This window comes from Triticum aestivum, chromosome 7A (assembly GCF_018294505.1).
Source record: "Triticum aestivum cultivar Chinese Spring chromosome 7A, IWGSC CS RefSeq v2.1, whole genome shotgun sequence".
Lineage (NCBI taxonomy): Eukaryota > Viridiplantae > Streptophyta > Magnoliopsida > Poales > Poaceae > Triticum > Triticum aestivum.
Genome location: NC_057812.1, coordinates 181,983,633 through 182,010,643, shown reverse-complemented (window position 1 = coordinate 182,010,643; position 27,011 = coordinate 181,983,633). Strand labels below are relative to the sequence as shown.

General features: G+C 43.3%; 1 protein-coding gene across 1 annotated transcript; it reads left to right on the top strand.

Moving 5' to 3' along the window:
* The first annotated feature begins 212 nt into the window (after positions 1-212).
* LOC123150139 (DNA topoisomerase 1) lies at positions 213-24,243 on the top strand. Its single transcript, XM_044569939.1, has 21 exons — positions 213-452; positions 1,006-2,054; positions 2,858-3,512; positions 3,618-3,704; positions 4,912-4,958; positions 5,520-5,629; positions 6,687-6,787; positions 7,999-8,091; positions 15,339-15,422; positions 15,505-15,588; positions 15,725-15,793; positions 16,367-16,426; positions 16,934-17,005; positions 18,642-18,749; positions 21,770-21,846; positions 22,056-22,139; positions 22,735-22,846; positions 22,925-23,014; positions 23,087-23,152; positions 23,224-23,319; positions 23,515-24,243. Exons 1-21 carry the CDS (start codon positions 360-362, stop codon positions 23,638-23,640), a joined length of 3,363 nt encoding a protein of 1,120 aa, XP_044425874.1. The 5' UTR covers positions 213-359; the 3' UTR covers positions 23,641-24,243.
* The last annotated feature ends 2,768 nt before the right edge of the window (positions 24,244-27,011 follow it).

Here is a 27,011-nt window from a genome sequence, read left to right as displayed (position 1 = left end):
TTGGAGAGCACGCACGTTCTCTATCGCCCGTACCACCACACACACACACAGGCATTAACCCGCTGGCGGCTGCCCGCGGGCCCAAGACCAAGAGAGGACCAGGACAGCCACGAGGCGCCAGAGCCGAAGAGAAAGAAATGGTGGCGTGGCTCGCGCTGTGGGAGGGCCCGAGGGAGAAGCGCTCCTGATTGAAGAGAAGAGGCTTCCGCGGCCATTGGGACTGGAAGCCGCCGCCGCCTCCCCCCCCCCCCCCCCCCCTCACCCTCCTATCCACTCCCACCTAAAACCCTAGCTAGACCCCCTCAGCCAGCCAGCCGCCCATGCTCCTCCTCGCCTGAGCGCCGCCCCCGCCCCTCTCAATGGCGCTCCAGCTCCGCCGCCTCCTCCCGCACGGCTACGCGCACCGCGCCCTCACCCTCGCCACCAAGCCGCTGCCGCCGGCGCCGGCCATGGTAATTAACTCATTTCCATTCCCCTCCTGCTCGTTACTACCAGCACGCTTCTCCGTCTGACGGGGCGTTGGCGGGTGAGCGATGGGTGTTCGACGTTTTGCCTGTGTGACCAGTTTTGCTGCATGCCTTCGTCTAGAAAAAGTAAATAATTGGAGCAATTTGCATTGTTGGCTCCTTAGCGGCACAATGCCAGTGGTGGTTGTTCATTGTCCGTAGTTCATTTGACCGTGTAATGTCATGTTAGTACGCCGGCATTCATGTTGCGAGAAAAAGACATGCTTTACCCACACACCCTGTGTTGGATCACTGTATCGAAACACACAACGCTTTAGTTTTATACTGCTCTAGTTAGACCACTGCTTCTTCTGTAGCGTCATTCGTTTTTGTTGACACGACTAAGATTAATATGACACTGATAGAACGACAATGCTTTTCCCCTTGCACCATGCTTTTCTTTGACAGTTTTTTTTGGCATGATTCTGTCCAATAAGCATGATCAAACACGGATTTTTATGCATGCTCTCTAAGTATTGTGTATGTGTTACCTTTGCAGCTTCACTTTGGGACTTCCCAGAGATACTCATGCTCCTTCATGCCTTATTCGCCTTTCCGTCATTGTCAAATGTGTGGAGTCACAGTACGGAATAGTGCAACGAGGAAAATGTCTCTAAGAAACAGCTCTCAGCTCGCCCTACAGCTCAGAAGCAGTGCCTTTTTGACTACTGGGCTCTCGGGGTACCACAGTTCTGTAAGTTCCAGGACAGCAGCTATCCGTGGAGTTGCTTTAAAGGCTACCAGTAGTGTTAATTCACGGCTCTTCTCGACTGCATATGGTAAAAAGTTAAGGCTTCTCATTAGAAATAAGAGCTCATTTAGCCATCCAAATATAAATAGGGAAGATGGGAGTGCTGCCCATAGTTACGTCCATAGATCTGAGAGACGTAAAAGCACACTAGCTGCGTGTAGCACCATCGCTGATGAGGCTTCCACATCCACTAGCAAGTGCAGCGAGAGTGGTACAGATACTAAAAAGGACATTGCGAAGAAGAAGAATTCTAGAGGCAGCAAAAAAGAAGTTAGTGCAGATGTGAAAGAAAAGAAAGTTTCTACCAAGAAGAAGAGCACTTCTGCTAAAACTAGTAAAACAGCTGCGAAGACAACTGAGAAAGCTAGTGTGATGCAAGAAGAAAAGAAGGTTGACGCATCTAAACCAAAGAAAGGGGTTGGTAGTTCCAAAGAGAAAAAAACAGTAACCAGATCGAAGAAACCTGTGAAAGCAAAGGAGTCAGCTGCTATTGCAGCCGCTGAAGCCAAGAATTGCATGAAGACCACTGTTGATAGTTCTGGTAGCGAGAGGAGGCCACTTGTACCTCTTTACCCCCCAGTAGCTAAATCAGTAGTTGTTGTTGAATCAGCTACAAAAGCAAAAGTTATTCAGAAATACCTTGGGGACATGTATGAAGTATTACCTAGCTATGGTCATGTGAGAGATCTAGCTGGAAGGTCAAAATCTGTCCGCCCTGATGACGACTTCAGCATGGTATGGGAGGTGCCTACTGCTGCCTGGACGCACCTTAAAAGCATTAAAGTTGCATTGAAAGGGTATGTTCTATAGGCTGGTTGTCGCTAACTTCGTTCAAATTTCGTTCTTGACATATATGTTTGCTATGCATTAGTTGCTCGGAAAGTATGACACATTAACATAATTAATTACTTCTACGTTCTATGGGTCATATGTTTGTCTCTAAAAACTTGTATTCCATGCAATACCATATGTCCATATCCTTGTCACTTTCTGCAAGGCTTAACTGAGTGAACACATGATAGTCGTCTTGGTTTCTGTTTTACAACATGTAGTTCATAACCTTTCTTGGATGTAATGTAATGTTGTGAGTACTAATATCTTTTGGGATGCATGAGCCATTCACCTTTGAGCATAAATTAGATTGTCCGTGAAGTGTGCACAGAGTGATAAACAGTATCATGTCTTAAATCTCCTAGATTTATTATGCTCTGTCTAAACTTGAGCCTTTCGAGGACACATGGATAGAAACTATAACAACAATATGGCGTTGGTGATGGTTGATTCGTCTCATATGCAGATTTTTTACTGTTAAACAGTTCCTGCAGATAGTTTTGTGTTCAAGTATTTATGCGTATATTCTTCATTGCCACATCTAAGTATAAGCTAATTAGTTAAACCTTTTTTTCTCTAGATCTGCCTTCAGCTTATAGTAAGTGTCATACATGTGTCTGAGTTAATTCTTACTTAAAACTAGGGCTAACTGTATATATTACATAAATTTGCTAAACTTGTCTTGTGCAAGTTTCCATGTTGAGTTCCCCTGCTTTATGAAGCTGTTGCTGATTGTCTTCTGTTATTATTGCTTATTTCTTATCTCCAGAGCAGAAAATTTGATTCTCGCTTCTGACCCTGACCGTGAAGGTGAAGCAATTGCTTGGCACATAAAGGAAATGCTTGAACAGCAGCAGGATGTGTTGGGTTCCCATGTTACTGTTGCAAGAGTTGTCTTCCATGAAATTACGGAGGATGCTATTAAAAACGCTTTAATGTCTCCAAGATATATTGATATGGACTTAGTTAATGCTTACCTTGCACGTCGTTCCCTTGATTATTTGATTGGGTTTGGCATATCACCACTTTTATGGAGGAAGTTGCCTGGTTGTCAGTCAGCTGGACGAGTCCAATCTGCAGCTTTGGCTCTTGTATGTGATCGGGAGACTGAAATAGAACGGTTTACCCCGCTGGAATATTGGACTGTTGATACTGAATTCGAAACCCAGTGTTCGGATTGTTCAAAAGGCCTATGTCTTACATCCCGGATAAAGCTTCTCAATTCAAAAAAGTTGGATCAGCTTTCTATAAGCTCTCAAGAAGAAGCACGAGCAATAGAAAAGAGGATTTATTCTTGCCAATTCGAAGTAAGAGGTGTTAAGAGAAGCAAAATCTGCAAGAATCCTCCAATGCCATATATAACATCCAGCCTTCAGCAGGATGCAGCAAACAAACTACACTTTGGTGCAGGGCGTACCATGAAGGTTGTTTCTACTTAATAAGAACTTAGATGCATAGCTTTACTATTATAATACTGTCATTTACATGTAGTGATCTTTTGACTCATGTGGTTCACTGTCTGAATGCAGGTAGCCCAGAAGCTTTATGAAGGGATCAGTCTTTCGTCAGAACAAACAACAGGGTTAATAACGTACCTCAGAACAGATGGGTTTCATGTAAGTACCATCCTACTTTAGTTGATTGCCAAAGTAGTACTCCCTCCTTCCATCTATATAGGGCCTAATGCGTTTTTCGAGGCTAACTTTGACCAAATATTAGAGCAATAATGTATGACATGCAACTTACACAAAGCACACCGTTAAATTCGTATGTGATAGTAGCTTTCAATGGTATAATTTTCACATTGTGCATGTCATGTACTATTAATCTTGTCAATAGTCAAAGGCGGTCTTAAAAAACGCATTAGTCCCTATATAGATGGAAGGAGGGAGTATTTGTTTGTAAATGTCTCAAGTTGGTTGCCAAAGTAGTCTTTCTGTTTATAAATGTATCATGTTGGTAGGGTAAAACAATCTCTCGGTCTCTTTTCTGTGATCTGTGGTTGTTGGTTAAAATTGGCGCATTCACACAAAAAACCATCAGATTGGTCACTCTATATACAAGTGACTGTAGATAAAGATTCCACATGGCTCTGTCTTTAAGGGGAGTGACACTTGGATAAAGGAGGGAGATTATAGAGTGGGGTGATCTTGTTTCTTGCTTGAATCTGATGCTGACACAGTGACAATACTCATCCTTGGATAGGAAGCCGATAAGTTTTTCAAGTAGAAATGCCAGCTTGATGCTACGGCCAAAATACGGATGCTTTTGCTTAGTAGATGAAAAAACTTAGTTATCAGCTCAAACATCTGATCAGGAAAATGGAGTTCTATAGGTCCTTACTGCTATTCCAAATAAACTGTCTGCTCTATTATTTCTTGACTTGCTTTTCTCATTATTTAGTTCCGTTCATGTATATTTCTAGTACCCTGGGTAGCTACAGTAGTAATAATATCACAAACGAACAAGTAGGAGGAACTCATGTGCATTTTAATGAAGAAATATATGCATGAGTTTTTCAAGCAGTGATGATTTGAACTTAGGTGGTGAGATTGTGCATCCACTCCCGCCCAAGTGAGTTAACTTTTACGCCAACTTCAATTACATGAAACACATAATGGTTTATATATGAACATTATTAACTCAAATACTCGATTTGGCTACAAAATCTTAGTTGTGATGTGTGCATGAAAGATACTACTTTCTATCCTTCGATTTGAGAATTTCTTGTCAGTTATCAATGATAGTTGATTGTTATGCTGTACTTGTTTTAATGGCCCGAAACTGTTACCTTATTTGTTTATTCTGTCCTTCCCATTGAAGATTTCTGATGGAGCCGCAGAAGATATTCGTTCGTTAGTGAAAGAAAGGTAATACTCTATTGGAATATTTTGTGAAGCTTGTTTACTTAAGTTTGTTCTGGGTTGCTAATCTATCTTGTTTCATGTTTAGTTGATCAATTACGTTGTGCCCAATAATCTGATTTGTGCTTGAGTGACCAATTTCAACATTTCTTGTTGTCAGGATATATGGGATTGATATTGTGAGACATAATATTTGATACTATATTACTAAATATTTATAACCTTCCAACTGTTTTGCATATTTGATGGAATGGCTGGAGAGCTTTCTGGTATCATTTTTATGAGTTTATTTCTTTTCTTGTCTAATCTTGTTCTTTAGAAGCTATTCCCTCCGTTCACTATGTTTTGGATATTTCAATATGGATCACATACAAACTGAAATGAGTGAGCAAACACACTAAAACATGTCTACATACATCTGATTTAGAAAAAAGTTAAAACATCTTATTATAGTGAACGGAGGCAGTAGTTTGAGAGATCAGTATCTTGGGAGTTCAACATATTACCTTCCTGTTTATCAGTATGTCACCTGGGGTTTCCATTCTTGCTAACAAGTATTTGTTCTAGGTATGGAGAGCAGTATGCACCAGAGGATATTAGGAAGTACTTGAATAAGGTGAAAAATGCTCAGGAGGCCCATGAAGCCATAAGGCCCACCAGCATAAGGAGGTTGCCATGTAATAAACCCTCCTGTAGTTCTGTGTTTACTTAATTATCGATGCTGCACTACCGTAAATCATTTTTAGTGTGTTTTTTGTTGGTGGTTTGCGGGGGGTGGGGTGGGGTGGGGTGGGGTGGTGGTGGTGGTGGTGGTGGTGGTTCCGATAAACATACTTGGTATGCGCTAGTGGTTCGTGAGTTGCAGATTTCATCTATATACTCTATTTGACAGTTCAAGCCCATTGCAGTCTTTGGTTGCTAAAGTTTTTATTGAGTATCAACTAAAGGTGTTTCCTTTACTTATTGTCCTTTCTCTGCCTGTTACATTTCTCATTTGTTCCGATGGAGAGAATTGGGACAAGGGGACTTGAAGTACAATGGCGTTGGGTGACGGAGAGCCGCTGTTGGGTCAGAAATACATCCAAAAGAGACTATCGAAAATAGACAATCAATGGCAAGACAATCGTAGGATTTTAGGGACCATCTGGCTAGACACTTGCACCCTCTCTCCACTCCGTATTGATGACACCGACAGCCCAAACCTTAGCTCCTTCAACCCACCCTTCTCTCTTCCCTATGGTGGGTGTTGTTTACTACTCCCTCCGTTCCAAAATAAGTGTTGTCGTTTTAGTTCTTATTTTGGAACGAAGGGAGTAGTTCATTACGAATCAAGAGGTGATATATGTTGTGTGTTTGAATGGCATGCTTGGTGTTGTTTACTAGTTCATGTAAGTTCTCATGTACTCGCTGTTCCACATCTACCATAACCTTCTCTATATCACCTCTTGATTTGTAATCAGCAGGGTTTTGCCATCTGTTGTGAACATGCTTTATAATTGACCCATTCATAATGAATGATGGTTATGCTTGAAGTCTGCATGCGCTGTAGGGCTGAAAGAGTACCTGAAGCGTGCGTTTTCCATTTTCAGAATTAAAAGTTGCTAATGTTTCTTTGTTTTGCCAAATCTTCTGTAGCATCTCTTGTTCTTACTTGCGTATATATATTTGAGCATTATAGTTTTGGTTTATTGTTTTCGATTTTTAGTTCTATGACTATCATGGTGTCTCTTTCAGCATCTTTGATTGGAATACTTGATGAGGATTCTTTGAAACTGTACACTCTAATATGGAGAAGAACAATGGCTTGCCAAATGGAAGCTTCAAGGACTGAGCTGGTTGGTTACTGTCTTCATTTTTATCTGTTGTTTATTACTCCATTCTTTGGGATGACTGGCCACTATGTGCATTTTTACAAAGCCATATTGTCTCCAGTAATGTTTTTCTGAACCTTGGCTCAGCTAGACCAAAGAATCTCACTGTACACATGTTTTTGAGATTCGAGATTGCAAATAATTTGGCGATCAGCCCCCTACTCTTTCCTCATTAAAAACCACGAATAACATATGCTTCCAATTTGAAAGAAATATGAATTCAACAAGTTTGCAGTGCATTGGTAGCTTGCTGCTCATATTTCTATGTTATATCGTTGGTTCAGTTGACCGTAGGTTTAGAAAACTCCTCTCATCCGTCTATGGAAATCATGACAGGTATAGAATTAAGAGGGATTTGTAAGTTGACGTCTAATCAAGCTAACCTATGTTCAGCTCCTTTCTGTCGATAAATGAGGCGGCTGTGTTTATGACAGAGCATTGTGCCTAAATGTATCGATATTTCTTTGTTGTGTCAGTCTGTTTTTTCATTACCAGCTAAGCCATCTGTTTCACGACTTTCACCAAGTCATCTTATGTACAGAACCAAGTCAGTATAGATAGCTGTCCGATGGCCATATGAAGTGAAATGCTTTACCCGTGAACCTCCCCCCCCCCCCCCCCCCCCCCCCCCCCTCTTTAAATAACGGTAAAAACCGGAGAGAATGCAGCTATTTTAACATTCTGAATTTGTATTTCTCAATAAAATGGACAAGTGTGGTGAAACAGTGAGGAATGAGTTGAGGCAAAACCTCCAGCTCCTTTTGAGAGTCAGGGGCAAGTCCGGCCCAGCGCTTTAAAAAGGGATGTCTGCATTCTAAAGGAATCTATGCAAAGTGCAAGAATAAATGTGTGGTCATCTTTTGAGATTAGTTGTATATGATATGATTGAGTATTTGAGTACAAGAACATCATGATGAGGCATCTACCTATTAAAATTTGTTATAACTTAAGGGGGGGGGGGGATTTCATCCAATTTATTGTGGCTCTTCAAACAGATTTCTGATTGTTGTGCTAAATATATACATTTTGATGCTGTGTCAGTTAATGAAAATGACATCCATTTTCTTTGATATGCAACTTAAAGACATGCTAAATTCTTACATTTTTGTTTTAGATTTTCATTATTTCCATGCTTAGTTTCTTATTCTGTGTGCGCATTAATAATTACATTGTAGATTCAAGTTGACATTAGTAATCCTGAAGGCGACATGATTTTTCATTCATCTGCATCAAGGCTTGACTTCAAGGGGTACCAAGCCGTCTATGAGGTAAGTTATAATTTTAATCCATCTAGGCTTCTTGATCTTCCGTTACTTATGTTTGCCCAGGTAAGAAAATATGTTGATTGTCTTCTAATGTAGCCTTCTCCACTTTCCTTTATGCTACTTTGGCCAGCCTATGAGTAGATTCAGTAGAAAATATGCTGTATTCATCTCACTCACGACAACATTTCATGTTTCAAGGGATGAGGATGATTGCATAATTGGGTTGGTCTTTATCATCTCCGTAACCTTAATTTGGTTTGTATGTGTTACGACGTGAGCTGGTCCACACCAACATCAAAGGAGGTGCTCAGCGCCTGCTGCTAGATGTAGCCGTGATTAAGTTCCTTTCAGTTAATTTCATAGGCCTTGAGCGAATTGTTTAAGATATGAACAGATTCCTTTCTCTCTGTTACTTGGAGTTGTCAGGGCCTCCCACCCTGTTCGAAACAGGGGGCAATCCATTGAGTTGAATTAAGCAAGAATTAGGGAGTTTCTACCTTTAGCCTTGTCCCAAATACGACGAGTGTCCCTCTCTTTCCTCGACAAACCCTACTTCATTACACCACATATATATTTATGTGTGCATTAGGGGTGATGGCTCAAATACAATCTTTCCGATCCACTGCTTTATTCTTTTGGATATTGTTGAGATGAGAGGGGGAGTACCTACAGAGAGGAGGGCAGGTGGTGTCTGGTGACTCACGAGTCGTTCCTCTCGTGTCTGGCGGCTCACTCAGGGGCAGGGGGAAGAGGGGCTCCTCTTCTAGGTCAGCACCTCTCATGGGCTTGGGCCCAAGAGACAGATCTTGATGGGCTAGGGCCCATACCGGTTCAACACTCCCCCTCAAGATGGGTGGTAGATATCTATCATCCCCATCTTGTCACACGCCAAGTTACAGTCCTTTGTTCCCAGTCCCTTTGTCAAGCAATCTGCAAACTGCTGCCCAGAGCTGACATGAGTAAGGCTGATGATCCCAGCATCAAGTTTCTCTTTAATGAAGAAGCGATCAATTTCCACATGCTTCGTCCTATCATGTTGAACTGGGTTATTAGCAATGGCTATAGCTGACTGATTATCACACCACACCCTTAAGGGTCCCTTCCTCAAGAGTTTCAACTCGCATAGTAGGTGCTTCACCCAGAGCATATCACACAACCCTTGAGATAATGCTCTATATTCAGCTTCTGCTGTTGATCTAGACACAACATTCTGTTTCTTGCTTCTCCATGACACCAAATTTCCTCCCACAAACACACAGTAACCTGAAGTTGATCGTCTATCATCTTGACAGCTAGCCCAATCAGAGTCACTATAGCCATCCACCTCAAGATGTCCACTCTTCGCAAACCACAACCCTTTACCCGGAGTCCCTTTCAAGTATCTCAGGATTCTGTGAACAATATCAAGATGCCCTCTCCTTGGTTCATGCATGTATCTGCTCACCACCCCCACGGCATACGTAATGTCAGGCCTGGTATGACACAAGTACAATAACCTCCCAACCAGCTTCTGATAATCTTCCTTATTCACTAGCTCACCTGATTGTGCTGTTACTTGATGATTTTGTTCAATTGGAGTAGGGGCTGCACGACATCCCATCATGCCCATGTCACTCAAAAGATCCAAGGTGTATTTTCGTTGGCACAAAGATATTCCCTTCTCTGTCCGGGCCACTTCTATGCCAAGGAAGTACTTTAGATTTCCTAAGTCTTTTACCTCAAACTCCTTGCTCAGACACCCCTTCACTCTCTTTATTTCCTCCTCATCATCTCCAGTGATGATGATATCATCAACATACTGCAACAATGGTGATCTTCTTATTAGTGTGTCTATAAAACACCGTGTGGTCACCATTACATTGGCCATACCCCATATTCCAAACAGCTCGTCTGAACCTATCAAACCATGCCCTCGGCGATTGCTTCAGACCATACAAGGATTTCTTCAGCCTGCATACCTTCCCCGTAGTCTGTTCTGTGCCAAAACCTGGCGGTATCTCCATGTATACCTCTTCTTTCAAGTCACCATGTAAGAAGGCATTCTTGACATCTAACTGGTGCAATTTCCACCCAAAGTTTGCAGCACACGAGACCAATACCCGTACCGTGTTCATCTTTGCAACTGGAGCAAATGTCATAGTCAATTCCATAAGTTTGACTATATCCTCTGGCAACCAATCTAGCCTTATACCGTTCCACCTTGCCCTCAGGATTCTGCTTCACAGTAAAAATCCACTTACAACTCACTGCTTTCTTTCCTGCCGGCAATGTGGTTAGCACCCATGTCTTGTTTTTTTTCAATGCTTCTAACTCCTCTATCATCGATTCACGCCACTTCGGATCTTGCTTTGCAGCCTTCCAATCCCTAGGGATAGACACAGTTTGCAGAGAGGCAACAAACGCCTTATATGAAGGTGACAAAGCCTTGTAAGACACAAAATTGCCAATATCAAGGTCATCACAAGCATCATCCTTTGGCAGAGCCTTCCTTGCTACCTCACCCTTCCTTGCCGCTTCACGTGTAGGTTTTCGCAACGCAATGGGCAGCTCCACTGTGTCAGATGAGCTTGCCTCACTGCCTTGCTGCTCCCCCTGCACTCTTGCCTCACTGCCTTGCTGCTCCCCCTGCACTCTTGCCTCCCTGCCTTGCTGCTCCCCCTGCACTCTTGCCTCCCTGCCTTGCTGCTCCCCCTGCACTTGTGGTTGCCGCCGAGAGTACACCAGGGTATTCGTCTGCCATCGATCCCGAACAGGAACCTGGAGAGCACCAATCTTAAGTGTATCGACAGTTGGCTCGACATGAGCCCGCACATCATCATCAGTGATGGTACTAACCGGAATTGTACCCACTATTGGTTGAACCTGAGCCTGCACATCATTATCAGTGTTAATGTCCACAGGATCACCGTGAGTATGAGACACATCCTTCTCCCCCTCTTGACCATCATGCACAGGGTGTAGGTGGTCAAGCTCTGCAAACAACAGACTGAGATCAGTCGGCTCACCATAGAATGGCTCAGACTCCCTGAATGTAACGTCCATACTTACAAACCTGCGTTTTTCAGAGGGACACCAACATTTATACCCCTGCTGACTAGACGAGTATCCCAGAAAGACACACTTCACTGCCCGAGGATCAAGCTTGCCAACAGATGGTCGGTGATCACGAACAAAGCAGGTACTGCCAAACAACTTTGAGGGAACAACAAACTTATTATCTCCAATGATCAACTCAGACGGAGATTTCATGCCAAGTATCCTGGAAGGTGTTCGGTTGATCAAGTATGTGGCTGTCATAACTGCATCATCCCACAAGAACTTAGGCACATTCATGGTAAACATCAACGACCGAGCAACCTCAAGAACATGACGATTCTTTCCGTTCGGCCACTCCATTCTGAGGGGGGGTGTCCGGACATGAAGTTTGATGAAGAATCCCATGGTCAGCCATGAAAGCCCCAAAAATGTTGTTCACATACTCCGTTCCATTGTCCGTCCTGAGCACCTTGACCTGTACCTGAAACTGGTTCTTTACAAGAGCATGGAAGTTCTGAAAACAGCTAAACACCTCATCCTTGTGACGCATCAAGTAAATCCAAGTCATGCGAGAATAGCAGTCAATAAAGGTAGCAAAATACTTCTTCCCATTCATTGACACCACTGGGCTAGTCCATACATCCGAATGAATAAGCATAAAAGGAGATATGCTCCTGAGCCCCTTACTCACATATGAGGCCCGTGTGTGTTTTGCATATTCACAAGCATCACATGTCAGCTTGCCTTTGCCTATTCCACACATAACATCCGGAAATATTCTACTCATCTTATCAAAAGATACATGCCCCATCCTACAATGATGGATCATCGCCTGCTTCTCCTTATCCTCCATGGTCGCAGCACACACCAAGTCCGGCTGCACCTCCTGGTCCATGTACCAGAGCCCCCTACGCCTGGTGCCAGTCCCAACCGTCTGGCTCGTCTGTCGCACCTGAATCAAGCAACCGAACTTGTCAAGGATCACACGACAGTCCATTTGATCAATGAGTGCACTGAAAGAGACCAAATTGACAGGAAAGGCTGGCACATGTAAAACTGACGATAGGGAAATGGTCGGAGTACACTTTACTGTACCAACCCCTATGACTGGTTGTTTTGTGCCATCAGCCGTTTGTATAGTGCCCGTGTGAGAGGGAGGATGCTTAGTGTAAGATTCGAACACACATGAGTTACTAGCAACATGCTTAGATGCTCCAGAGTCAAGAACCCACTCTGGAGCACTCTCATTAGTAGCAAGAGATGCTCTTTCCGGATTACCTTCATCAGTGGAGGCCCAGTGAGCAAAGTCTCCATAGACAACATCATCTACATCTTTGCCTTTGGACGTCCCAGTGTCTCCTGCAACGGCCATGTGAGCCCTCTGACCCCCTGAGTGTCCTGAGTAGCCACCTCTACCTCTAGAAGCCTGGCTCCATGAGGTCTCTGAGTATCCACCTCTGCCTCTAGCACTTCTACCTCTGCCTGCTCCCCCTCTGTTATATCCCATGCCTCTGCCACGAGTTGGACATTCTCTCTTCTAGTGACCTACCTCCCCACAGATATGACATTTGGTGGGATCTCCCCACTCCATGCGCTCAGTGACTGCAAATGTCGAAGCTGGCACAACCTTCATGTCTGCATGCTCAAGGGATAGGCGCACCTCCTCTTGAGTCATCGCTGCAATAGCCTCAGGAATGGTAGGCAGACTAGGTTGGTGCAACAGGGAAGCCTTCCTGCCATCAAAGCAACCTTTGAGGCCAGCCAAAAATTTCAGCACATGCCTGCGTGCCATCCACTTATGCCCTGACTCGATTGAAGCCGCACCATAGAGTTCCAAGGGATCACAGTTATCCTGGTCAGCCCATAGAGCCTGCAGTTCTGCCCCATATGTCATCACTGACATGCCATCATCTTGACGCAGCAACCTAATCTTGTCCTCAATCTGAGCAATGAGCATGACATTGCCCTTGCCAGAGTATTGAGTGGACAGAATCTTCCATATCTCAGCAGGTGAGGATAGCCCCTCCACAGAGCGTCCAATGGAGGGCACCACGGAGTTCAACAACCACACCATAAGTACAGAGTGGATGACCTTCCACCTCTTGCCCTCTGCACTACTCTTGTCCCTTGGTTCTACAACGGTGCCCAACAAATATCCATCAAGCTCCTTCTGCTCCATAGCCCACAAAGCCCTTCTGGACCAGCTCAAATAATTTGTTGCCCCCTCTAGCTTCATGTCCAGGGGCGACATTTCAAGCTTTTGAGCCACTTCCTGTCGAGGAACGATGGCCCCAGAGTTGGACTCCGCGAGGATCTTAGCGAGCTTCTCCAAAGCCTCGGCAAGACCAGTTGGTTCAGCCATTGTTTGGCGGGATAAGCAGCAACAGCAAAACTCAGCAACACCTCTTCTTCTCTTTCCAACCAGCAGCAGCTCCTCGCAGGAATAAGCTACAGCACCTCCTCTTCCTTCTCCCCCTCAGTAGCACCAGCAGTAGCAGCAACAGAGTCAGCAGCAGCAAACACGCAGCCTCCAGGACCACAGCGCCCAGCAGCAGCTCCTCTCCTCTCGATCACTCCCCTTTCTACTCTCCGCTCAGCAGCACCACAGCGCACGCAGGACGCACGCACTCCTTCTCTCCACTAGTGCTCCTCCTCTGCTCCTCTGCCTGCTGCCGCTCAGCACACGCACGCCAGTAACCACCCCGAGCAGCTCCTCTTCCTCTGCAGCCGCCCGAGGACGAGGAAGAGCCCGAGCAGGGGCTCTGCCTCCGGTCCAAGAAGCAGCAGCAGCAGCCGCCCGCGCAGCTCTGCCGGGCCGCTCCCCGCGTCTCTCGTGCGTGCAGCTCTCCGCAGCCTCCCGCGCGCGCGCCAGATCCGCCGCCACCTCGCCGGACGTCGCCGCCGTCTCCTTAGGCCCCGCCGTCGCTGGCCTCTGATACCATGTTGAGATGAGAGGGGGAGTACCTACAGAGAGGAGGGCAGGTGGTGTCTGGTGACTCACGAGTCGTTCCTCTCGTGTCTGGCGGCTCACTCAGGGGCAGGGGGAAGAGGGGCTCCTCTTCTAGGTCAGCACCTCTCATGGGCTTGGGCCCAAGAGACAGATCTTGATGGGCTAGGGCCCATACCGGTTCAACAGATATAAACATAGATGACAAATGTATTCTCAGTTAGATGTGGATATAATTTAGGATACAGGGGCCAAAATAAAAATTGATATATGACTAGTCCATCCCATAGTTCTTTCTGATTTTTCCTCTGTATGTTTCCCATTCATAGAAATCTTACTTTTGGCAATACTTGTGGAGTACATGAATTATAGTACCTATGTTCCTCCTTTTCTATAAACTCTTATGTGGCATCAGTGTTTGATTTCCAGAGACTGGCTATAAATCTCCCAGTTGGATGTTTCCGGTTTTCTGGGAAATTTTCGCTGGCGTAAACGGACCATTTTATTTTTTTGTAAAACCTAAGGATCATTGTATGCAACAATGATAATACTAATACACATATTCTTCATAAGATGCATATCAGGAGGGTGTGCTTAATGGTCTCAGCTCCCAACTGTCTTGTTTTTGAAAAAATGGCCTTTGGCCTGTTATGAAAACCGACCATTTTCAGCAGGTTCTTCCTGGTTAGTTTGGCATCATCTACAAATTTAACATGTCCTGACACATTTTTTGTGGGGAAGTTTTGACTCATTTATGGTGTGAATCTGTGAAGTATACACACAACTACTGTACATTGCTAAGTATGATCATTAACTTGCTAGTCTGTTATTGATTTTTTACTGAACTTGCTTGAATGTTTATCTTCCACTGATGCAATTTTTGATCTTTTTTGCATTCCTATTCTTATATTATGTATGTGAATAAAATATGCCCTGTTTTCACCAGTAAATCTACCGAGTAGCTTATTTGAATTTTCTTTATAGTGTTTTGTGTTGTGCCGTTTCCGTAATCATGTAATCCCCCGCAGAGTTTTATCTATTTTTCTCCACAGGATGTCTTATTTCCTACTTTTGCTTAAATGCGCGAATTTCTGCCAATTTATCAGCATCTAGTTTTCCTTTAAGGAGTTGATGGTTAAGCTTTTGCATGGATAGAATGGGAATGTGAATGTGTTCCTTAAAGGTTGTGTTTTATAAAATGTCCGTGTGCCCGGTGTTCAGTTTTATGAGCTTAGTGAACCCATTAATGAGAATGTGTTGCTTATAGGACATTGAAGCAAGTGGGTCCAGTGAAAGCCCTGAAGGAGAAGCTGCACATCAGGATAATTTTGAGGCCTTGTCCAAATTAAAGGTTAGCAGCTACTGATTACACATTTGACCACATATTGCTGGCCATCATTGAACTAAGTCATAGCATATATCCTTTTTCTCAGATGAAAGATTTGGCGTCTCCCGTTAACGTGAATCTTGGGCAGCACTTTACTAAACCTCCATCCCGTTATTCTGAGGGTGCATTGGTCAGTAATAACCTACGGTTTGGATTTTTCACGTGTTGTTCCTCTTATAATTGTACTTGCCTGAAATAAGAAGGTTTCCTTAGTATTGGTTTGTTCTGTAACCTAAGATTTTCACCGTGTGCCTTGTAATCTCCAGATTAAAAAGATGGAGGAACTTGGAATTGGAAGGCCGTCTACGTACGCCTCTATAATGAGGGTGTTGCAGGTAGCGCAACGTGCTGCTTATTGTTATGCCCAAAATACATCCCATTCCCTTTCTTCAATGTCTGTTTAGCTCTTTCTAGTATATCTGATGATTTCCGAGTCAAGGCTCTGAATGACATGTTTGGGTTAGTTGGCTCATGTAGTTGCCCCTCAACTGCTGCATATATCCTCATGCCATAAAACTCACACATGCCATGCGGTAACTTAGCAATGCATGTCACAGTTGACTTTTAGGTTGCTGCGAAAGTGACTTTTTTAGTGGTCTGCAACATGGGTTCGATTTTCTAGAACTGGCCTACTCTTTTGAGTTCTGGCACAGACTAACAGGTCCCCTCGGCGGTTACCAGTATGCACAAATGATTAGTTTTCAGTTTTATCCAGGCTAGATATACAAGTATCATGTTTTGATAACAATAACACATGGCCAAGACCAGCAGTTGCGAAGGCCTATGGATTCACCATATGCCAATTTGTAGTTTCATTCATTACAATCGGCGGTACTTTCTTAATTCATTATCATTATCAACTACTTGTGCGAATGGATAAGAGTTTTTGCCATACTTGTGCCATCCAGGACCGGAAATACGTAACAATAAAAAGTCGAGTTCTGCACCCTGAGTTTCGTGGTCGAATGGTATGTTCTTGTTCCTGATGCCATCTTCATCCTTCTACAAAGATCCTGTTCTGATTGCCATCTGAAACCATTATGTTGATTTGCATAGATATAATGTCTGACAGTTAAGTGCATTGTTTTTGTATCATATTATCTCCACTTCCAGTGCATTATGCATTTTACCAACGCGTCTTCTACTCATCTTGTCATTGTATCTTTATTACTCTTTCTTGTGTCTCTAAGATGACAAAGATGGATTAACTCACTAAAACCTACACATATTGCTCTGCAAACCATTTGTTCCTTACAACGTTATACATTTCATGGTTCTGCAAATGCTCAAGTACACTTCACCTGTTATTTCATTTTTCTGCTGTTTAATTTTGTTGCATATTGTTTTAGACTGTGTTTTAGGTTATTCTTTCAGTTCACCTAGCTGAGGTTGCACTATTTCAGTTTTCTTGTGTCTGATATTTCAGCTTTCTTGTGTCTTTTAATTTTAAATATGCTCAACCATATGTTTTCCAGGTCTCAGCATTTCTTTCACATCTTTTCTCTGAGATTGCTGATTACAGCTTTACTGCTAACATGGAGACGGAGGTACTAAACACTTTTCAACCTATAGCTTATCTGCACGTTTTGTATGTGCTTGTTCTTTACCATGGTTTCAGAAACCAGCTTATCTAGCGGTTTAGGCAAATATGAAATTCTAGGAAATCTGCAGGTTGATTTCAGTAGAAAGTGAGATCCACATACTTTTAAAGAAAGGTTACACCATGCTCATAGTTCTTTTGTTGCTTTAAATAATACTACCAACAATATTATTTAGAAACGTGTAACTGGTTCAAAATATGCAAAATTGAGTGGTTTTGGTCTGCTGTTGCCTCAGGTTCAGCCAGCAATATGGCTGCAGAATAATTTTGGAATTGTGATTCTGAATCCATTATAAGAAAACTTGTTATGGCAAGGCTACAGAGTCATGATGGAATTCTACCCTAGGGCTATGATTTATAAAGCCCCGTCTGGAAGCCCAATTTTGATCCTAATAAATGCTTAAATTACAGGCCTGTGATAAATTAGCTCGGGCCTTTCAAAATTTGTTTGGATCCCCTGTTTTAGTCGAGCCCTGGTCCGTAGACATCAGGAAAGTAATAATTTGGTAGGTAGAGGTACGTCTGGATATAAATATGACAAATATGGGGGGCAGAGTGAGATGCAGCTGCTGATCACCACAGGCGATGAGGTATTGAGGTAGACGCCGTCCGCCACAAGCTCCCCTCTTTCGTTGTTTCTTCGGCTGTTGATGGCCACGTAGTCTCCTCAATGCTCGAGCGCCACCCCTCTCCCCACCCTCACCGGCGGCACTGAGCTGCTCCTCCATCCTTCCACTGTCGCCGTCCGAGTCTCCTTCACTGACAGCACAGAGCCTTCTCTACGTTGCTTGATCTGACCATGTTTTCTCTATCCACGCCTCTCACGGACAACTCCCTCCCCAGCTCCTCAATGCTTGACCTCCCCCAGTAAGATCTGCGGGGTGTTATAATTGTCACATGTGCTACTCAGTCGAGCATCTTGATCGCTTTTGATACTAGGATTTTAGGTTGCCAAATTTGTTGCTCTGTGTCTTGAATATTCTTGGATGCAGATACTAAAGTTCTTGTACGTGTGTACATTCAGAGTTGTTTAGGTTGAATTTTGGTGTGTTCAGAGCACACACCTATTGTTTGTTGAATACTGAAACTTCTATTTGTCTCCCTGTTGCTGTATTCATGTCTGAGCTCACTTAGTTCCGTGTTTTACTCGGGATTCCCATTTACAAGCGAACTAAATACCTTGTATCAAAACAACATTTACAAGGGCAAAGGAATACAAATGTATACACTAGTTTTTGTTGGTGTTCAGTAAAATACTGGGGCATGTGATTTACAGGTTTGCAAGTTTTATGGTTTCCCAAATGGAGCCTAACCGGATAGCCTTTTTCCTTAAAGAGGATTATAATCATAAATTCATAATGGAACCGAGGGTACAGAGTCAACATGGAATTCTACCTTAAGGCTATGATTCTTAACTGGATTGCCCTTTTCCTTAAAGATGAGTACGTGGATGATTTTTGCTGAATAGGAGATGTGGGAATATGAAGTTTTTTCTTTCTGTTGTTAACAGTAAGTAACTAAGCATATGGGAATTCAGTTGTTGTAATAATCCTATTACTTTTTCTTTTTCTGCACATTAACAGCTAGACAATGTCTCTGCTGGGTCAACTGAATGGAAGGGCCTCCTGACAGATTACTGGGAACGATTCAGCAAATACTGCGCAGATGCTAGTCAATGGGATGTTAGAAAGGTAATTTTATTTGTGGTTTCTGGGAAAATCTGTACCCAAGCACCAGAAGTTTTTTCACCTATCATAACTACTTGCATGGTGCTATTGCTCGATGTTTTTCTATCTCGTAGCCAAACCAGCTTTTGTTTGACATAGCAACTGAAATCTGTGTTTCAGACCCATTTCTTAAATTGAAGTGCTGGTACTCTCTCCTCTCGTTACATTTCCTGAATGTAGCAAATTTTGCGTTTCTTCCAGGGATATACTCCCTCCTTTTTGGTTTATAGGGCTTATCTCAAATTTTTAGTTTTCCCATTTTATAAGTCTCAATTTGGTTGTTCCCCATCACATGTTCAGATTTCAAGGTGCAATAAATCATTGCATGCAAGTATTAAGAGAAAATTGACCAATGCATGTACTTTATGCATGCATGCATGCATTGCAATTAATGCATTGGTAAACACAATTTTTTGAAGAAAACAAGCGCATTAATTGAGTGGTTTTGCAAACTACAAAAATTGTTTCACCACTCACCATCTACCTTGGTTGGTGAGATTTTTGAATTGAGCCCTATAAACAGGAAAGGAGGTGGTATAAATGATAAGTTTTGGGCCAAGATCATTCTCTATGCCTATGGGTGCATCTTGTTTCGGATGGATAGTTTTCATTACCGGATGAAATGCTTTCTATCATGGACGTGGCTGTTCTAATCCCGAGCTGTAAAATAAAAAAAAGATTTTTTTTGTACCAAACATTGACAAATGTTTTGATTGCTTACAAAGTTTCATCACCAGATGACATTTGTGGAAAATGTGGCAAAAAAAAACGATGCTCGGGATCAGAACAGCACTTTCGTTTCTATCACCCAAGTAAATCACAGTCAAAGTATTTTTGTCCAAACAAAATTTCATTTGTATTTATGTAATTGCCGAAGGAAGGTGAAAGGGACATCTATAAGATGGCCAAGATCCGAGAGAGGAAGACGAGGGATATTGGCCAAGTCAAATGCATCAAGGACGGAGCAGGCCAACTCTTGGTGAAGGACGAGGAGATTAAGCATAGATGGCGGGAGTACTTCGACAAGCTGTTCAATGGGGAGAATGAGAGTTCTACCATTGAACTGGACGACTCCTTTGATGAGACCAGCATGCGTTTTGTGCGGCGAATCCAGGAGTCTGAGGTCAAGGAGGCTTTAAAAAGGATGAAAGGAGGCAAGGCGATGGGCCCTGATTGTATCCCCATTGAGGTGTGGAAAGGTCTCGGGGACATAGCGATAGTATGGCTAACCAAGCTTTTCAACCTCATTTTTCGGGCAAACAAGATGCCAGAAGAATGGAGACGGAGTATATTAGTACCAATCTTCAAGAACAAGGGGGATGTTCAGAGTTGTACTAATTACCATGGAATTAAGCTGATGAGGCATACAATGAAGCTATGGGAGAGAGTCATTGAACACCGCTTAAGAAGAATGACAAGCGTGACCAAAAATCAGTTTGGTTTCATGCCTGGGAGGTCGACCATGGAAGCCATTTTCTTGGTACGACAACTTATGGAGAGATATAGGGAGCAAAAGAAGGACTTGCATATGGTGTTCATTGACTTGGAGAAGGCCTATGATAAGATACCGCGGAATGTCATGTGGTGGGCCTTGGAGAAACACAAAGTCCCAACAAAGTACATTACCCTCATCATGGACATGTACGATAATGTTGTGACAAGTGTTCGAACAAGTGATGTCGACACTGATGACTTCCCGATTAAGATAGGACTGCATCAGGGGTCAGCTTTGAGCCCTTATCTTTTTGCATTGGTGATAGATGAGGTCACAAGGGATATACAAGGAGATATCCCATGGTGTATGCTCTTTGCAGATGATGTGGTGCTAGTTGACGATAGTCGGAAGGGGGTAAATAGGAAGTTAGAGTTATGGAGACAAACCTTGGAATCGAAAGGGTTTAGGCTTAGTAGAACTAAAACCGAGTACATGATGTGCGGTTTCAGTACTACTAGGTGTGAGGAGGAGGTTAGCCTTGATGGCCAGGTGGTACCTCAGAAGGACACCTTTCGGTATTTGGGGTCAATGCTGCAGGAGGATGGGGGTATTGATGAAGATGTGAACCATCGAATCAAAGCCGGATGGATGAAGTGGCGCCAAGCTTCTGGAATTCTTTGTGACAAGAGAGTGCCACAAAAGCTAAAAGGCAAGTTCTACAGGACGGCGGTTCGACCCGCAATGTTGTATGGCGCTGAGTGTTGGCCGACTAAAAGGCGACATGTTCAACAGTTAGGTGTGGCGGAGATGCGTATGTTGAGATGGATGTGTGGCTACACGAGGAAGGATCGAGTCCGGAATGATGATATACGAGATAGAGTTGGGGTAGCACCAATTGAAGAGAAGCTTGTCCAACATCGTCTGAGATGGTTTGGGCATATTCAGCGCAGGCCTCTAGAAGCTCCGGTGCATAGTGGACGGCTAAAGCGTGCGGAGAATGTCAAGAGAGGGCGGGGTAGACCGAATTTGACATGGGAGGAGTCCGTTAAGAGAGACCTGAAGGGTTGGAGTATCACCAAAGAGCTAGCTATGGACAGGGGTGCGTGGAAGCTTGCTATCCATGTGCCAGAGCCATGAGTTGGTTGCGAGATCTTATGGGTTTCACCTCTAGCCTACCCCAACTTGTTTGGGACTAAAGGCTTTGTTGTTGTTGTTGTTGTTGTTGTTGTTGTTGTTGTTGTTATGTAATTGCCATTTTTCCAGTGCTCGTTATAATATTATGGTAACAGGCTTATAGATGTACAAAGTAAGATGTAGTCAGCTCACTGACCACCCCAGGTAAATGGCATACTGGTCCTAGCTGGGATCACTGAACCCCCAGTAGGTTGCTGAATCCCACCTGACATCATCCTACCCATTTTAGCATGTCTAATCCTTTTGATAGAGGTCATTGCCAGTGTTTAGCAAATAATATGTTACCATATTATCTTACAGTTACTTATAAGTATTGAAATTTGAATCTGGATTTGAATTACCGACCTCGTTGCAGGTAGAGAGAATGCTTGAAGAGAAATTCCTTCCTATCCTCTTTCCTGACCTTGACACCGATAGTAGGATTTGCCCTAGGTAATGCATACCATCATCATACCTTGAATGTATTTTATGCTGTTTAGGAAGTTAAAATTTTAATGCTGGCCATTTCCCAAACATAAATGTTTGCACAATTTGTACAGGTTCATTTGGCACGGGAAATAGGATGTTACCCTATTACGCAATGTATTAACCATGTTTCTTCCTTAATACGAGTACTTAACATGTTTGCTGAATATCTGCAGTTGTTCTGAAGGAACCCTGAGATTCAAAGTTAGTAGGTACGGCGAAGGCTATTTTATAGGCTGTGATCGACATCCGAAATGCAAGTATGATCTTTTTATCCCTACTAATGAATTAAATGCCTTGAAGTTGGAGTTCAGTACCTGCTGCAATTCTTGTTTTCTCCTGTTACAAGTTGTAATTCCCACTGCAGTTTCTTGATTATAATAGAGTTTCGTCATATCTTTTGTATGAGGATAATAGAGTTTCGTCATATCTTTGGTATGAGGATAATAGAGTTTCGTCATATCTTTTGTATGAGGATGATAGAGTTTCGTCATATCTTTTCTATGAGGATAAGGGCATGGCCAATGCATAGCCCTAGGGTGATGCTCCGCAGGCCATGTAGGATCGGATATCAGAAAAAGAAGGTTCGGATGGTGTAGCGGGATCCTCGGCAGGAGTCGGGTGCTTGGGGAGAAAAAGTGTGGTCCGGTGCATAAATCTGAAAAAGTTGAAGTGGAGAGTAGGGATGCATGTATAGTGGTAGTCTACTTTCTATTCTTTGATGAGGCCCATTAGTAGTAGCTTCCGTTGGGTAGAAAAAATCAATATAGATGCCTCAAGCTACTTTTTGTCATGGGGCATCTGTATCCATATGCCACCATTGTACATGCCTAATGACTAAACTAACTATGATAGGTACATCGCCCGCACATTATCAGATGAAGATGACGAAAATGAAACCTCCGAGGAAACTCCGAAGTCTTTTGAACCTCGGTTACTTGGTGTCAAGCCTGATACAGATGAAAAGGTTTTTTCAGTCTGTATGGTATCTGGCTTTATTTATTTCTCGGGAACCAAGTGTATAACATTTTTGCTTGTTCTGCAGGTCTTCTTAAAACAAGGTCCTTATGGTTACTACATCCAGGTTGGAGAGGATAGGAAAGGAGCATCCCAGAAAAGAGCTCCTATTTCCGAGGTAATTATTACGGTACTTTGAAAATTGTCCTTCCATGAACTTACTGCAAATATCTTTTGAACTACTTTTCAGGTCAAAGATATTAACTCTATCACCATCGAAGATGCAATTGAGCTATTGCAGTATCCAAAAGTTCTGGTATGTGTTCTGTAATTTTAGTATTCTGTACGCGTTGCTCAGTTGAATCATGACAATATCGTTGTTAACAGGGGAAACATCCTGATGATGAGCATCCTGTACTTATGACACATTCTAAAGCTGGGTTTAGCGTCCGGCACAGGAGAAGCCTTGCTCCAGTGCCAAAGGTATGTGTTGTTGTATTATTATAGGGTTTTTATCATTTATGCCAGAAACAATATGAAATAGGATTCCCATGTTGGTGGCATTGCTGTCAACTGGTTACAATTTTTCATAATAAAAATCATATGCAGTTACATTTATACAGTTCTCAATTTGTACTTTCTCATTGCAAGTCTAACAATGAAAATGACTGATGGCAGACTCACGACCCAAAGAAGGTTACACTTGAGCGTGCACTGAAGTATCTGACGGGTAAAAATGTCAAAAAGTTTGGTCGACCAAAGGGAAAAACTAACAAAAATGCAGAACCCATTGAATGGCATTAGGTGATCAGCTGTCACAGATGCAATGTGGAAACTTGCACAGGCTCCGAGTAACAAAGGTCAATGTCAAGCTCGTGCACAAATTCAGAGTGGTTCAGTGGTAAGAATGAGCAGCCAGTATTTATTGAAGTGGTTATGTGTGCCTAGCTGCTGCCGATAATTCCCGGCAATGCTTTTTGATGATGATGGGCCTCCATGCGTGAAAGGACAGCTGGTCAACTAATAAGCATATAAAACATGCGAGCAAGTGCTCATGTCTTCTGAGTTGTATTTCTTGCTGGATTTCTCCATAATCCCTCATAAAAAAGGGAGAAGATATACACGCAGATGAGCAACATCTCTCTGCGCTTCATTCTTTTATGGGTCACCGTCAGCAGCTGTATAGAAAACACAGATGACGGGCAACTTACCAGATTATATACTCCCATAGTTTTTTGTGGCACTTTTTGTAGCATTCTTAAGCTGCTAATGTCACCATAAAAACCTGTGGTCGATTCAAGTGGCCACCCTTTTGTTTGTTTGCAAATATATTCCGCCGCAGCAAATAATGTAAAATTTGAAGAGAGTTTTGGTGGCTTAGTTTAGAGGTCACTGATTGTTGGTTCATACTGCCCGACTTGCCATTGTACTAGGATATTCTTGGGCAAAGGGAGAAAGGACTATTGAGTGATCGCCGCATTTGATGCCAATTGGTGACATGGTAGCTAGTAAATCACTACGCCATTTTTTCACATTGGTGCATCATTTGCATGGTTGTTGGATACTTGGATTGGACCAGATTCGCTTAAAGATTGCTTTTATGTAAAGATGACAGAGAGCTGGTGGTTCAACCCGCCGATAGAAATTAACCTTACCTCGACTTTGTCATTGAAGAGGTGCATATTCATGTATACCATACCAATCAATCATCTTTACAAGTTCATGTACATTGTCTTTTTCATGGTTGTGACTTGTGAGGTTGAGCAGCCATGGTGTGGCAGTAGAGAACATTTCATGTCTTATGTTTGGGAGGCATTGAGGAATACGGGAACACTAACCGCTCATCGTACACGAGGCAATGCTTGGCCTGTTCATGTTGCTCGCTGCTTCTGCCCTCTTGTTGGTGTGGTGCGAGGAAATATAGTTCTATGGGGACTAAAATGCAAGCTGAGAGAGGAGGCAGGCAACATACCATAGGGATGCTCCCAAATGTTCTTCATGTCTCTCCTCTCAAATCCTAGCACCAATGTCCTCAAGTCTCACAAAATGGCATTAGAGCAGGTGCAATGTTACTACAACCTGAGTGAGCATGGTGCTGTGTCACTGTGAGCTGCGAGTGGTGGAGTCATCTCAGTTACGTTGTGATAGGGTCAGGGGGAGAGCATCCATCGTCATCGACCCCCAACTGCACATATACAAAAAATAACAAAGTTTCAGATTCTGCTCAAACAGTGCACATACATTTTAAGTAATTATGTTTTCTTTGTACATAGCTCCTTCGATGTCATTTGACCATTACACTTTGCAAACATCTATAACACTAGATGAAACGGCACGCTCTACCGTGCCCCGCTATAGCCGAATTCTTCGCATACGGTTTTAGGTGGACTTAGGCCATTCGTCATTGATTTCCATTGGAAGACTGGCTTATTCGTGTCCTAGTCGTGACTGCAGGCGAAGCACCAGACCGGACCGGCCGACACTTCGAAAATAGAGGAAAGCTAGAGTAATGCAGAAACCAATTTCATTGGTCGAAACAAACAGTTCAAATGGTTCCTAGTCAGACTCAGACAATTGATATCAGGTACAGTTGACAACACGCCAATGTCAGAAAAGGCCCTGAGCAAACGGGTCATTAGTCGGGTGTAAGCTTAGAAGTGATTTGCTACTACCTCCGTTCCAATTTATAAGACTTATCTTAAAATTTTCATGTTTCTGTTTTATAAGTCTTATTTCTATTGCTCCTCATCACGAGCTCATATATCAAGGTGCATTAAATCGCTGCATGTGAGGATTAAGAAAACGAAATATGTATGTGGCAACCATGTGGCAGATTGTAAAACTGCCACACGATCTCGCCAACACCCTTCGATCGTGATCCCGATCCAATCGCGCCTCTTCTCTAATTTTTCTCTGCGAGCGACCTCGCTCTGCAGATGACCCACCCGCCTCCCTCGCCTTCCTTTCCCCTCATCCCATCTCCAAGATCACGCCCTCACCGGATCTAGGTGAGACCTGAGGGTGAGCTCCACCCCCAGCCTGTGGGGCGTCGGGATCTAGTCTGTGGTGCCCTTGGGACTTCACCGTCAAGCCTCCTCGTCCTTATCATCCTCGGCAATGGCTACCCCGGTATCCCATCTCGCCGTGCCTCTCAACTCCACGTCGGCGGCTCCGTCCATCGACGTGTTGGCGCCACAACCTGAGGCAACTCTCCGGGCGTGCAACTCCCCACCATCAACGGCCGCAGTGTACACCGCCGCCAGTCACGCCCCCGACATGCAACTTCATCGCCGCGGCATACGGCTGGCCGAGCACCTGCACATCACCCCTTTCTCCATGGATTCGCAGCGTCGCCTAACCATCTCCGACATACTGTTGCCATATTAGTGCCAAAGTTAGTGCTCTGCACTGCTGCCATATTCCTTTTAGCATTTGGATACCATCTAGCATGCATAAGTGCATAACTGATTTGGAGTTCGCTACTGGTGATGTAATACTTACACTTGGCAATAGGCTAGAGCTGTTCTTTGTTGCTAATCTAGTCATGAACCATGCTATATTCTGTTTTATCAAACCAACTGTTCTGATGATGACATTGGCTCATTATCATCTAGGCATGGAAGTATGGTACGGTTGCTGTGTGCCAATCAACAAGGCCTTGTCATCATCGCCATTTATTAGGTGTTATGAGATTGATATGTTAATCAAGGTTTCTCCATGTTAGGTGTTACGAACCTGCTCCTGGCCATAGACAAAATATTGAGGATGGAGGAAAGTCAAAATACTGATGAAATTGAGAGTGCATTGGAGACCCTAAGTCTAATTGGTACAAGTAAGTTACGTTTCTATGACTTTCTAGTAATTTTCTGTTGTACTAAAACATGCATCTTTCGGGAGTGGTCTCATTAACCATAATACTTCATTTCACTATCTGGCATACCCTTTGTTTATCTTGCTCACTTAATGAAATAGCAACTCAAGGAGCACGGTTGTTGTTCTCTAATCGACCAAATATTGCCAAACATGTGCTAGAAATATCCTTTGATACGAAGGGCAGAGCTAAATAGTTGGTAAGTTCATCTACTACTACTACTACTACTACTACTACTACTCTGTTGGTCATTGGCAAAGTCTCCAGAAACTATTCCTCTTAGAGTAATGCTATGAAACTTTCA